Source organism: Sciurus carolinensis, chromosome 13 (genome assembly GCF_902686445.1).
Source record: "Sciurus carolinensis chromosome 13, mSciCar1.2, whole genome shotgun sequence".
NCBI classification, from domain to species: Eukaryota; Metazoa; Chordata; class Mammalia; order Rodentia; family Sciuridae; genus Sciurus; species Sciurus carolinensis.
In genome coordinates, this window is record NC_062225.1 from 48,985,190 (window position 1) to 48,998,648 (window position 13,459).

General features: G+C 39.4%; 1 protein-coding gene across 1 annotated transcript in view; it reads right to left on the minus strand.

Moving 5' to 3' along the window:
* Positions 1–12,548, minus strand: part of C13H2orf73 (chromosome 13 C2orf73 homolog) — a 37,888-nt gene extending 25,340 nt beyond the window's left edge. Inside the window, 2 exon segments of the mRNA XM_047522866.1 lie at positions 2,470–2,680; positions 12,415–12,548. Of these exon segments, the coding sequence (XP_047378822.1) occupies positions 2,470–2,680; positions 12,415–12,440 (237 nt within the window). The 5' untranslated portion in view covers positions 12,441–12,548.
* Positions 12,549–13,459: the final 911 nt, after the last annotated feature.

Here is a 13,459-nt window from a genome sequence, read left to right on the forward strand (position 1 = left end):
GTACCAGATTTATTTCCCTAGTGTATGTCTGGTCTAACAATATAATAATGGATTTCTTTTAAATCCCAAATAAAGGGTACAAGAACAAGTTTATAAAATGAAGTACCTCAAACAATCCTTGCAATGTTTGCAACATGATATTAAAGCATATTTGATCATGAGAATTCTTTTCCCGAAATTTCATATTTGCATACAGTACCATAGCGTGCAGTTTTATGACAAGAACAGGTGATGTCATAGATGTGGAGAGTTCACAAAAAGCGATCTCCATTTAAATGTCAAGTAAAATCCCAACTCCACCTAATGCGCACTGACAGAGATGAGGCCAGTGGAACAGAGCAAGGCTAACATTCCTGCGATGGTCTGAAACCATTTGGATGGTACACATTCTCTTCTTCAAGTGCTGGAAAACACCTACGAAAATCATGATTACCTCTCCAGTGGCATATTTTGCATACCATCTGTTGATCACTTCCTGAGCCCAGCATTGTATTAGGTCGTGCATCGTAGAATCCTGCTCTCCATGGGAAATGGTGGGCTTCTCAGTTCCCACAACTGTGTGAAGAGCAGTAGATTAGGATTCTACTGCTACCAAGAGCTAATGTTTATTGAGTGTTTCCTTGGTGCATCATGAATCCTCTTCTGCCAGGTTCCTATGTGGTCAAGCCCCCAGACTCCTTCAGGTCTTCACTCAAATATCACCTTCTTGGTGAAGCTTTCTCAGACCACCAATTTAAACTTGCAGTTCTCCTTCTTACCTCCTTTTCCAAGGTAACCCTTATTAACATCTAACATCCTAACACAGTATATTATGCTTATTTTCCTACTAGAATATAAGCATTTATTTTATCCATTTATTTTTATCCATTTATTTTACTGACTACTATACTTCAAGTACCTAGAATAGGTACCTAGAATAGGACCTGACAAAAATCTCTCTTAATCCTCACAAAAACTCTGTAAGATGACTACGAACTCTATTTTATAGAGAAGAAAATTGAAGTTTTGAAAGCATAAATTACTTGCCCAAAGTCACATGACAAGTGTGCAGTAGCAACAAAAAGGAATGAACAAATGGTATATGCAACAATCTAGAGAATTCTCAAAAGCAAGAAAAGGATTTCAAAAGCTCCACACTGCCTAATTCCATTTGTATGACTTTCTAGAAAAGGTAAAACCTCAGAAAACAAATCAGTGGCTCCATGGGCTGAAGTAGGGGAAGAAGATAACTACAAAAGAGCAAGGGAGAACTTCTGGGAATGACAGAACTGTTCCATAGCTTGACTGTGGTTGGGTAACATGACTCACCTTTACCAAAACTCACAGACTTGTACATGTTAAAAAAGGTGAATCTACTGTGTAAATGTGATGGGCACAAAAATGCTCCCCCATCTCCAAAGATATTCATGTCTTATTCTCCGAACCTGGAAATATGTTACTTTAGATAGCAAAGGGACTTTGTAGATGTGATTCAGGATCCTGAGATGGAGAGATTAGCTTGGGTCATTTGGGCATATATATGATTACTATGAGCGCAGTGTAATCACAAGGGTTCCACAAGGAGGAGGCAGGAGAGTCAGGGCAAGATTGGAAATGCCGTGGAGCTGGCTTTGAAAAGGAAGGTGCCAAGAGCCCAGGAATGTGGACAGCCTCTGGAGGCTGGGAAAGGCAAAGAAACAGATTCTCTCTGAGGGTCTCCAGAAGGAACCTGCCCTGCCAATAGCCAGTGAGACTGATTTTGGACTTCTGAACTTCAGAACTAGAATAGATTTGTGTTGCTTTCAGCCAGTGTGTAAGTTTTCAGTAATTTTTAACATCCACAATAAGGAAGCAAATACAATAAATCGTACCTCAACAAATCTGACTTTTAAAAAAAGAAATGGAATATATTTAGTATAGTACAGCAAATAAGAGGGGTTTGGCTAAGGCAACAGTCCTGGGTCAGAAACATGACTGATTATTTGCTTACTCTGTAACTGACATGTTAATTAACCTCACTGGAGTATGTGTTATCATCTGTAAAATATTTCCAATAATATGTCCTAGAAATTAAATTCAGGGACTAAAAGATATAATTAATACAAAAACTTAGCTAATTCCTAGCATTTTATATGCTTTCAATAAGTGGTAGCTATTATTTTAGCTGATTGCTATGGGATATTTTCATATTAGTATATCAAAAATATAATATTATAGCAGAAATAAGCCTCCAACTATTACATACCGGCTATAATCTAGAAAAATCAGATTTGATTTAGAAGAATAATGATTTGGATTCCCTCCCTATAGACATATTGCTTGTATGCCAAATTTCTCTACCAAAACAGGTCCAAGTTATTTAACTATTGGATTATAAACAGTAGTACTGAGATGTGTCACATCTTTTTAAATAAGTCTGTGACCAAGCTGTCCTGCAAAACAGTTTCCGAAACTAAATCTATATTCGTATATAGCAAACATCTGTCCAACCTGTTCTTCTGTCCCTTTTTTGGGATCTATGTAGGGAACTGGTTCATAGTATGTTCTTGCATTTGTGTTAATAAATTTAGCATAAATTACACGTCCTCTCCTGACACACGGTTTTGAATGTTGTATGCTTTTCTCAGGTTGTTTTCCTTGGGTGATTCCTTCTTTTTTTGTAGTTATACATACTATGCCATCATCTTCATTTTTATGCTGTCTGAAAAACATAATTAAATAGTAAATAATTTTTCCAATAATCATACAGTCATAATTAAATAAGATTCAAATATATTTCAGGTATTAGTCAAGACAAGTTAAGTTTTATTAATAGTTTTTGATAGCTTGTGCTATTAAAATTTAGGGTGGCATTTTCTCATTCTAAATATATGAGATAAAGGAATTTGTGTCAATAATGATTTTTTTGACCATGGTAGTGTATAGATTCTCATTGGTTTGAGTAAAGAGTAGTAATTTGTGCTTACAAATCATGTTTGCAGTATTTATACATGTGGCTAAGTTATATGCTAATCTGAACACTTTTTCTTTCAAAATTTTATTACCAAGAGATGCCTCCCTACTTTATGTCATAAATTCAGCCATCTGAACAAGGATTACTACTTAATTTTAAAAGTTTATCCAGAAAACTTATAAAAGTTACCAAATGACCAGCAATATTTATCTTTTTAGGCAAAACTAATTTGTAGGCAAAACAATTAAGTCTCATCACTTTATACTTCTAATAATTATACTGCTATAAAAAGTAAAATTATTGAAATGAGAAACATTAAAGAGATGTTTAAAGTTTCTGGAATGTTTTCCTTTTAAGTAAGGAAAAACAGATATTATAAAAGTCTTAAATTTTCACATACTTGAAAAATAAAGAATATGTTAAATTGAATAATTTTTACATAGGGGTTTTTAAAATCAAAGCTCTGACCCCACAAAAGGTGAATTAGGAAGATTCCAAATTGATAGCCTTATGCTCAGTCCATAAAATATAATCCCTACCTTACTTCAAACCAGAGCTAGGCCCATCTCTTTTATCATGTCATTTTTCAATTAAGATCCTCAAGTAAAATAAAATACTGCTTCTTTTTTTTAAATTTATTTTATTGTAAACAAATGGGATACATGTTGTTTCTGTTTGTACATGGAGTAACAGCATACAATTTGCATAATCATACATTTACATAGGGTAATGATGTTTGATTCATTCTGTTAATTTTTCTTCCCCCACCCCTCCCACCTCTCTTTTCCCTCTACACAGTCTCTCCTTCCTCCTTTCTTGCCCCCCTCCTACCCCCCATTATGTGTCATCATCCACTTATCAGTGAGATCATTCGTCTTTTGGATTTTTGAGATTGGCTTATCTCACTTAACATGATATTCTCCAATTTCATCCATTTGCCTACAAATGCCATAATTTTACCATTCTTTATAGCTGAGTAATATTCCATTGTATATATGTACCACGGTTTCTTTATCCATTCACCAATTGAAGGGCATCTAGGTTGGTTCCACAGTCTGGCTATTGTGAATTGAGCAGCTATGAACATTAATGTGGTTGTATCTCTATAGTATGCTGATTTTTAAGTCCTTTGGGTATAGGCTGAGGAGTGGCATAGCTGGGTCAAATGGTAGGTCCATTCCAAGTTTTCTAAGGAATCTCCACACTGCTTTCCAGAGTGGCTGCACTAATTTGCAGCCCCACCAGCAATGTATGAGTGTACCTCTTTCCCCACATCCTCGCCAACATCTATTGTTCCTTGTATTCTTGATAATTGCCATTCTAATTGGGGTGAGATGGAATCTTAGTGTAGTTTTGATTTGCATTTCTCTTATTACTAAAGATGGTGAATATATTTTCATCTGTTTGTTGATTGCTTGTAGATCTTCTTCTGTGAAGTGTCTGTTCATATCCTTAGCCCATTTGTTGATTGGGTTATTTGTATTCTTGGTGTAGAGTTTTTTGAGTTCTTTATAGATTCTGGAAATTAGTGCTCTATCTGAAGTATGAGTGGCAAAGATATTCTCCCACTCTGTAGGCTCTCTCTTCGCATTGCTGATAGTTTCCTTTGCTGAGAGAAAGCTTTTTAGTTTTAATCTATCCCAGTTATTGATTCTTGCTTTTATTTCTTGTGCTATGGGAGTCCTGTTAAGGAAGTCTGATCCTAAGCCAACAAGTTGAAGGTTTGGACCTTCTTTTACTTCTATAAGATGGATGGTCTCTGGTCTGATTTCAAGGTCCTTGATCCATTGTGAGCTGATTTTTGTGCAGAGTGAGAGATAGGGGTTTAGTTTCATTCTGTTGCATATGGACTTCCAGTTTTCCCAGCACCATTTGTTGAAGAGGCTATCTTTTCTCCATTGCATATTTTTGGCACCTTTGTCTAGTATTAGAAAATTGTATTTATTTGGGTTTGTGTCCATGTCCTCTATTCTACCAGTGATCTACCTGTCTATTTTGGTGCCAATACCATGCTGTTTTTGTTACTATTGCTTTGTAGTATAGTTGGAAGTTCTGGTATTGTGATACCCCCTGTTTCATTCTTCCTGCTAAGGATTGCTTTAGCTATTCTGGGTTTCTTATTCTTCCAGATGAAATTCATGATTGCTTGCTCTATTTCTGTAAGGTACATCATTGGGCTTTTAATTGGAATTGCATTGAATCTGTATAGCACTTTTGGTACTATGGCCATTTTGACAATATTAATTCTCCCTATCCAAGAACATGGGAGATCTTTCCATCTTCTAAGGTCTTCCTCAATTTCTTTCTTCAATGTTTTGTAGTTTTCATTGTAGAGATCTTTTACCTCTTTGGTTAGATTAATTCCCAAGTTTTTTTTTTTTTTTTTTTTGAGGCTATTGCAATTGGGGTTGTTTTCCTCATTTCCTTTTCAGCTGTTTTGTCACTTGAGTATAAAAATGCTTTAGATTTATGTGTGTTGATTTTATAGCCTGCTATTTTGCTGAATTCATTGATGAGGTTTAGAAGTTTTCTGGAGGAGTTTTTGGATCCTTTAAATATAGAATCATGTCATCCACAAATAGTGACAGCTTAAGTTCCTCTTTTCCTATTCGTATCCCTTTAATTTCTTTGGTCTGCCTAATTGCTCTGGCTAGAGGACAATGTTGAATAGAAGTGGTGAAAGAGGACATCCCTGTCTTGTTCCTGTTTTTAAAGGGAATGGTTTCAGTTTTTCTCCATTAAGAATGATGTTGGCCATGGGCTTAGCATAAATAGCCTTTACAATGTTCAGGTATGTTCCTACTATCCCTATTTTTTCTAGTGTTTTGAGCATGAAGGGGTGTTGTATTTTGTCGAACGCTTTTTCTGCGTCAATTGAAATAACCATATGATTCTTATCCTTAAGTCTAGTGACATGATGGATTACGTTTATTGATTTATGAATGTTGACCCATCCTTGCATTCCAGGGATGAACCCCACTTGATCATGACGCACGATTTTCTTAATATGTTTTTGGATACGGTTTGCCAATATTTTGTTAAGGATCTTTGCATCTATATTCATCAAGGATATTGGTCTAAAATTTTCTTTCCTTGATGTGTCTTTGCCTGGTTTGGGTATGAGGGTGATATTAGCTTCATAGAATGAGTTTGGTAGGGTACCCTCCTTTTCGATTTCCTGGAATACTTTGAGAAGGATTGGAATGAGTTCTTCTTTGAAGGTCTTGTAGAACTCGGCTGAGAATCCGTCTGATCCTGGGCTTTTCTTGGATGGTAGATTTTTAATGGCTTCTTCTATTTCATTGCTTGAAATTGATCTGTTTAAATTGTGTATGTCCTCCTGGTTCAGTTTGAGAGGAGCATATGTTTCTAGAAATTTATCAATGTCTTCGGTAGTTTCTATTTTGTTGGAATACAGATTTTCAAAGTAGCTTCTCATTATGTTCTGTATCTCAGTGGTGTCTGTCGTGATATTTCCTTTTGCATCATGTATTTTAGTAATTTGAGTCTTCGCTCTCCTTCTCTTTGTTAGGGTGGCTAAGGGTTTGTCTATTTTGTTTACATTCTCAAAGAACCAACTTTTCGTTTTGAATTGTTTCTTTTGTTTCAATTTCATTGATTTCAGTTCTGATTTTAATTATTTCCTGTCTTCTACTACTTTTGCTGTTATTCTGTTCTTCTTTTTCTAGGGCTTTGAGCTGTAATGTTAGGTCATTTAGTTGTTGACTTTTCATTCTTTTCTGGAATGAGCTCCATGCAATGAATTTTCCTCTTAATACTGCTTTCATAGTGTCCCAGAGATTTTGATATGTTGTATTGTCGTTCTCATTTATCTCTAAGAATTTTTTTATCTCCTCCCTGATGTTTTCTGTTATCCATGTTTCATTCAATAGCATATTATTTAGTCTCCAGGTGTTGGAGTAATTTCTGTTTTTTAATTTTGTCATTGATTTCTACTCTCAGTCCATTATGATCTGATAGAACACAAGGCAGTATCTCTATTTTTTTGCATTTCATAAGGGCTGCTTTGTGGCATAACATATGGTCTTATTTTCGAGAAGGTTCCATGTGCTGCTGAGAAGAAAGTGAAACCCCTCATTGATGGGTGGAATATTCTATATATGTCTATTAAGTCTAGGTTATTGATTGTGTTATTGAGTTCTATGGTTTCTTTGGTTGGATTTTGTTTGGAAGATCTATCTAGGGGTGACAGCGGTGCATTAAAGTCACCCAGAATTATTGTGTTGTGGTCTATGTGATTCCTGAAATGAGAAGGATTTGTTTGATGTACAGGGATGCACCATTGTTTAGGGCATAAATATTTACTATTGTTATGTCTTCCTGATTTATGATTCCCTTAAGCAATATGAAATGTCGTTCTTTATCCCTTCTAATTTTGGCTTGAAGTCCACTTTATCTGACATAAGGATGGAAACCCCCGCTTTTTTACTGAGTCCATGTGCATGGTAGGTTTTTTTCCCATCCTTTCACCTTTAGTCTGTGGATGTCTTTTTGTATGAGATGAGTCTCTTGCAGGAAGCATATTGTTGGGTCTTTCTCTTTAATCCATTCTGCCAATCTATGTCTTTTGATTGATGAGTTTAGGCCATTAACATTCAGCTTTATTATTGAGATATGATTTGTATTCCCAGTCATTTGGGCTTATTTTTGGTTTTTAAGTTGGCTTGGTTTCTCCTTTGAGTGACTTTTCTCTAGGTAGTTCCTCCGTTTGCTGACCTCCATTGTTGTTTTTCATTTCCTCCTCATGGAATATTTTGTTGAGAACATTCTATAGTGCAGGCTTTCTATTTGTAAATTCTTTTAACTTTTGTTTATCATGCAAGGATTTTATTTCATCTTCAAATCTGAAGGTTAGTTTTGCTGGGTATAGGATTCTTGGTTGGCAACCATGTTCTTTCAGAGCTTGAAATATGTTGTTCCAGGCCCTTCTAGCTTCTAGAGTCTGGGTTGAGAAGTCTGCTACTATCCGTATTGGTCTCCCTCTATATATAATCTGATGCTTTTCTCTCGCGGCCTTCAAAATCCTATCTTTATTTTGAATGTTAGGCATTTTCATTATAATGTGCCTTGGTGTGGATCTGTTGTGATTCTGTGCATTTGGTGTTCTGTAAGCCTCTTGTATTTGATTTTCCATTTCATTCTTCAGGCTTGGGAAATTTTCTGATATTATTTCATTGAATAGGTTGTTCATTCTTTTGGTTTGTATCTCTGTGCCTTCCTCAATCCCAATAATTCTTAAATTTGGTCTTTTCATGATGTCCCATAGTTCTTGGAGATTCTGTTCATGATTTCTTACCATCTTCTCTGTTTGAGCAACTTTATTTTCAAGATCAAATATTTTGTTTTCATTGTTTGAGGTTCTGTCTTCCAAGTGGTCTAGTGTGTTGGTGATGCTTTCCATTGAGTTTTTTATTTGGTTTATTGTTTCCTTTATTTCAAGGATTTAAGTTTGTTTTTTTTTTTGAGAATCTCTATCTCTTTGTTGAAATGATCTTTTGCTTCCTGCAGGTGCTCTTTCAGCTTATTGGTATTATCATTCATTGCCTGCATTTGTTCTCTAATCTCATCCTTTGCTTTGCGAATCATCTTAATCATGTATAATCTGAAGTCCTTTTCTGACATTTCTTCTAACATACTGTCATTGGATTCTATTAATATAGAATCTAGATTTGTTTGGATCATTTTCTTCCCTTGTTTTTTCATATTGTTCATGTATCTTCCCCTCTAGCAGTGCAAATCTGGGGTATTGCAGATTTCCCCCTATAGGCTTATAGTGGCCCTATAGGTTTCCAAAATCTTTTCTTTAAGGGAAGATCAATATCAGCAGTGCCCAATTCAGACAGTATGCAATCCTAGACCAAACAGCCCGTATGGGGACAATAACAAAATTGTCATAGTAAACAGAATGAGTTCAATATTATCTTCGGTAAAACAAACAGGTTGCAATAAGGTCTGCAGTTTCTAATGGAGGACAAAGAGGATGCAGAGGGATGTAGATTGTGGCTGTTAATGGGATAAGAAAAGAATATACAGAAGTTCGAGATAATAGAAAGGGTGAGAGTGTAATCAAAAGAAATTGGTTATTAGCATGCAAAAAAGGGAGAAAGAGACGCTGAGGGAACAGGTAAACAAAAGGAAAAGAGAGCAAGAAAAGTAAAGAAATAAAAACTTAATTTTTTTAAAAAGGAGAAAAAAGAAAATCTACAGTATAACAGTCATATCCTAATGAAACCTCCCAGTGTTCAGTAGCCTGATGCATGAGAGGTACCCGACAGTGATCTTCAAGCCTCCAGCAGGCGTCGCAGGATGGGATTTGCACCACCCAAAGATTGGAGCTATGGCTTCCAGGATTATCCAAGATGGCCACTCTGGCTTCGAAATGTGTTGGCAAATGGGGAGCTGCAGCTCAGGGGCGGACGTGGTCAGCTGGAGGTCCTGGAGGTGGGGTGCGGTTGGTCCGGCAGGGGTCCTGGAGGTTGGGTGTGTTTGGTGTGGTTGTGGGATCCTGGAGGCTGGGTGCAATCAGTCGGTCTGGGGTCCTGGTGATAGGGCGCAGTCAGTTGGTCTTGGGGTCCTGGCGGCAGGGAGCAGTCAGTTGATATTAGGGCCCCAGAGGCAGGGAGTGATCGGTCGGGCTGAGGTATCCTGGAGACGGGGCTCAGTCAGTCCAGCCAGGGATCCTACGGGGTCTGGCTGTTATCTCAAAATGGCGGCAGCCACGTGTAATCAAACCTGCAGGTACCATAACAGTGAACTTCCAGGCAACAGCAGGCAGCTGGTGCTCCACTGGTGGTCGGCGATCAGTTTGCTGATTGTTGTTGGACGATCCGGAGGTGAACCTTATGCATTGGGTAATGGATAGGTGTAAGGCAGGCAATGGACAGGCGAGAGGCAGGCAAATGGCGGATGATAGGCGCCTGACAGTGAGCAATCTGCACTCAAAAAAGGCCAAAATACTGCTTCTTGATTGGAGCCTATGTGTGACCTGCTCATCTCTTCACCCTCATTCAAGCCTCTTTGCTTCACTCCTACAGCTTTTCATTTTCTTTCCTCCTCAGGGCCTTTGACATGTTGTGCCCCTGGCTAGTACTTCTCATCTCCAGCTCCCTGCACAGCTTGCTGGTTATCATTTAGCTCTCAGTCTGCAAGTCATCTCCTCAGAAGCTTTTAATTTATTTCCCTCTCCTGACTCTCTATATTCACTATTTTAATGCTTTGTCCATTTATTTTATGACCCTGACCACAATTTATAATGAATGTACCTAGTTTTTTATTTACTCATTTTTAGTAAACATGAGAAATACCCTAGTAGTCAGTCAATAAGTTACTGAGGTGGAGATTGTTTGACTTATTATTTACCCAATTTCTGGGCAAGGGGTTCTGTTCCCTGAAGGTAAATACGGTGCCATTACAATATTTACATCTTTCTGGTGACTCTGCTGGAATTTTTTTTTCACTCTGGATTTCTTTTACCTGTGTATCCTCTACACTCCCTCCACTACATAAACAACACTGGATCCTCGTGATTGTAGTTCCCACTTCCCAACAAAAATTGCCTTCTGCAAAGGATTTGAAAAAACTGATTACTGGTAAAGTGTAAATAACTTCTAAGCCTTTCCTACTATCTTTCCAGGAACATAAGTATTTATTTCAAGATTGTGACTTTGGGGTTAATTAATTTATCATTGTAGAATTCTGGCATCCATCTTTTCCCATCTGCTTCTCATGGTTGTAACCCAGCAATACATTTGTGCTAGAACCAGGTCTTTGAAGGACAACAGCTTTTGGTTTACACACTTATGCACACCTTCAATTAAGCACTTGTGTGAATGGTTATAGATAAAGAAATGTGAAATATATGACTCTTCAGTAATTTCTTATAGAAGGAAAATACAGGTTAAAAACCCTAATAGGCTCTGCAGCTAGTCAGAGGTAGATTAGAATCACAACTCTGCCATTTAAAATCTGAACTACAGTTTCCTTATTGACATGATAAGAACAATAGTATCTATTATGACAGATGTGAGAATAACACTGAATAATTCGTTCTTACAATAAATAGTTACTATGTGCCATGTGCTGTTTGAAGCATGGAGGATACAACATTGCTGCCCTCATAGAGCTTACATTCTAATGGGGGAAGGCAGATGAGATATAACATAACCAATACAATGCACAGTTCAGTAAGTGCTGAGGACACATGTTAAGTGGTGAGAACAACAATAAAGCAGGGAAAAGGAGTGCATGCATGTGGGAGGTAGGCTGCATTTTTAGGTAGGGTGGAGGCTGCTTGTGAAGGTGGCAATTGAAAAAAGAAACAGGGGAGGGAAGAGATCTAAGTGGATATCTGAGGGAAGAGCACTCCAAAACAGTGAACTGTAACTGCAAAGCTTTGCAGCAGGAATATCCCCACCCTTAGAACAGTACTACCTGAAGCGTGATTGCTGGAGTAGCCACACTGGCATCAATGTGATCTCCTTAGAAATACAACTTTAAAGGCACCGTTTCAGTCTACTAAATCATTATCTCTGGGGCTCATTCCCAGGAACCTGTTTTAACCAGCTGTCTAGCTGACTCAGGCACATTAAGGTTTGAGAACTACTCTTCTACCCACTAAAATGCAGGCACTGGTTCCACTGATTCCACATCACTCTTAACTAGCCATACTACCTTGATTCAGTGGATCACAAAACATTCTGCATGTGGGAGGGTTTGTTAAAGCCCAGATTATTGCACCCCACAGGGATCCCCTAAGATTCTGCATTTCTACAAGTTCCCAGGTCATGCTAAGCTGGTCTGGGAATCACTCTGAGAATCTCTGCAGAAAACAGCAAGGAGTCCTGTTTACTGGAGCAGGGTCTTGCCAGAGGGAGGTAAGCAGCAGACAAGGCCAAGTAAGGGAAAAGGGGCAAGTTGTGGAGGCCTCATGTAGAAGCCTTGGCTTTTGCTGTGCTATGCTCAATGGAAGATAGTGATCTAACCTACCTTGTAAAAAGACCATTCTGTCTGCTATGTTGAGTTGCTGCAGAGGGCAAGGCAGCCAAGGCTGTTGCCGTATCCAGGAGTGGGAAGCTGGGACTTGGGACAGGGTGGGGATGATAGTGGAAATGATTAACAGGGATAAAGTCTGGATAATTTTAACAGTAAAGCCTACAGAATTTGCTAATAAGTTAAATGTGGGAAGTGAAAAGGATTGATTTCAAGATGACTTCAAGAGTTTTAAGCAAGGAAATGCATGTGAAGTTGCTGACAAACAGTATTGTGAGCAGTAAACAGTGCATTTTAAAAAACTGTTACGTTACGCATTCAGCCCCTAGAAATCACAATTAGGAAGGGGACTGGATGAGGTTTGGCCTGGATAGGACTGGCGACTACCCCTCGGGTTTCATCTAACCCTCCCTCTTAAGGAGGAAAATAATTTTCTTGAAAGAAGAAATAAAAATCCAAACCCCTGCACTTACTGCTGCTTTTCCTCCTTTCCCTCCATAGGCGCCTATGGTCTGGCACGTGGCAGCGAGGAGCCTCTACCAGAAGAACAGGGACATAGTCCTGCTAGGAAAGGAGCGCGAGAAAGCGCGAACAGTGACTCTTGCGTTGCGTTGCTAAGCGACAGCGGCCTCCTGGCAACTGCGCCGCGGAATGGGGCGGGAGGGCGGGACCCGGATGCGCATGCGCAATGATCCCGGTCGGCTCCGCGGTGGCGGATGCGGCTGCCGGGCGGAGCGGGCGGGGCGGCTGGCCGGTTGTCTCGGCGTTTCCCCCGCCCATCCGCTGCAGGGTGGATACCCTGCGTTTGAACTTGCCCTTCCCCCGGTAGGGCCGGGACTGGTGTTTATCACCGCAACTAGGTCCTGGGTGGGAGGGATCGGCTAGGGGCCGTTTCCGGAGCCTCCCCCGCAGTTCAGGGCTCAGATGCCGGGGCGGTGCTGCTAGGGTCTCCGCAGCGTCCAGATCCTGGTAGGACGTTGCACCGGTGCCCGCAGCTGCCCAAGCTGGCTTCAAAAGTGCGGACAGGCAGGAAGGAAACTTGGTTTTCTCGTGAACCATTAAATGCTGTGCAAGTCGTGATTCGCTTACCTGTAGCGTTTGCAGGAGAAAGCTTGGCTATCACTGTTTACCACGATTTCTAGCAAAATCTTCCCCGACCCTGTGGCAATGGTTTAAAATAGAGCAAGGGAATACTCATCTCCTGCAAATGAGGCTCCCTGTGGTGTGTGCATCTGCCCAAGGCTGAGCGGCCCTCAGAATCAAGCGGAGGGGATTGTAGGCTAGGCAGCTGGTTGGGTCTTGTTCGTGTAAGCACTTACCCAAAAAGAGCTAGCTCCTGGGAAAAGCCGTCAATTACTTGAGTCCACGTCTGATCCTGGAATTTCTTACCTCATTTTACCATTGCCTTCCACTTTCCACTAACCAGAGCCAAACGTCTTTGGCATCTATCATGATTTTCCTGCATGAGGAAGGAAATGGAAAGGAAAAGTCCTCGCTGAGTCGAATTCTTCTGCATAT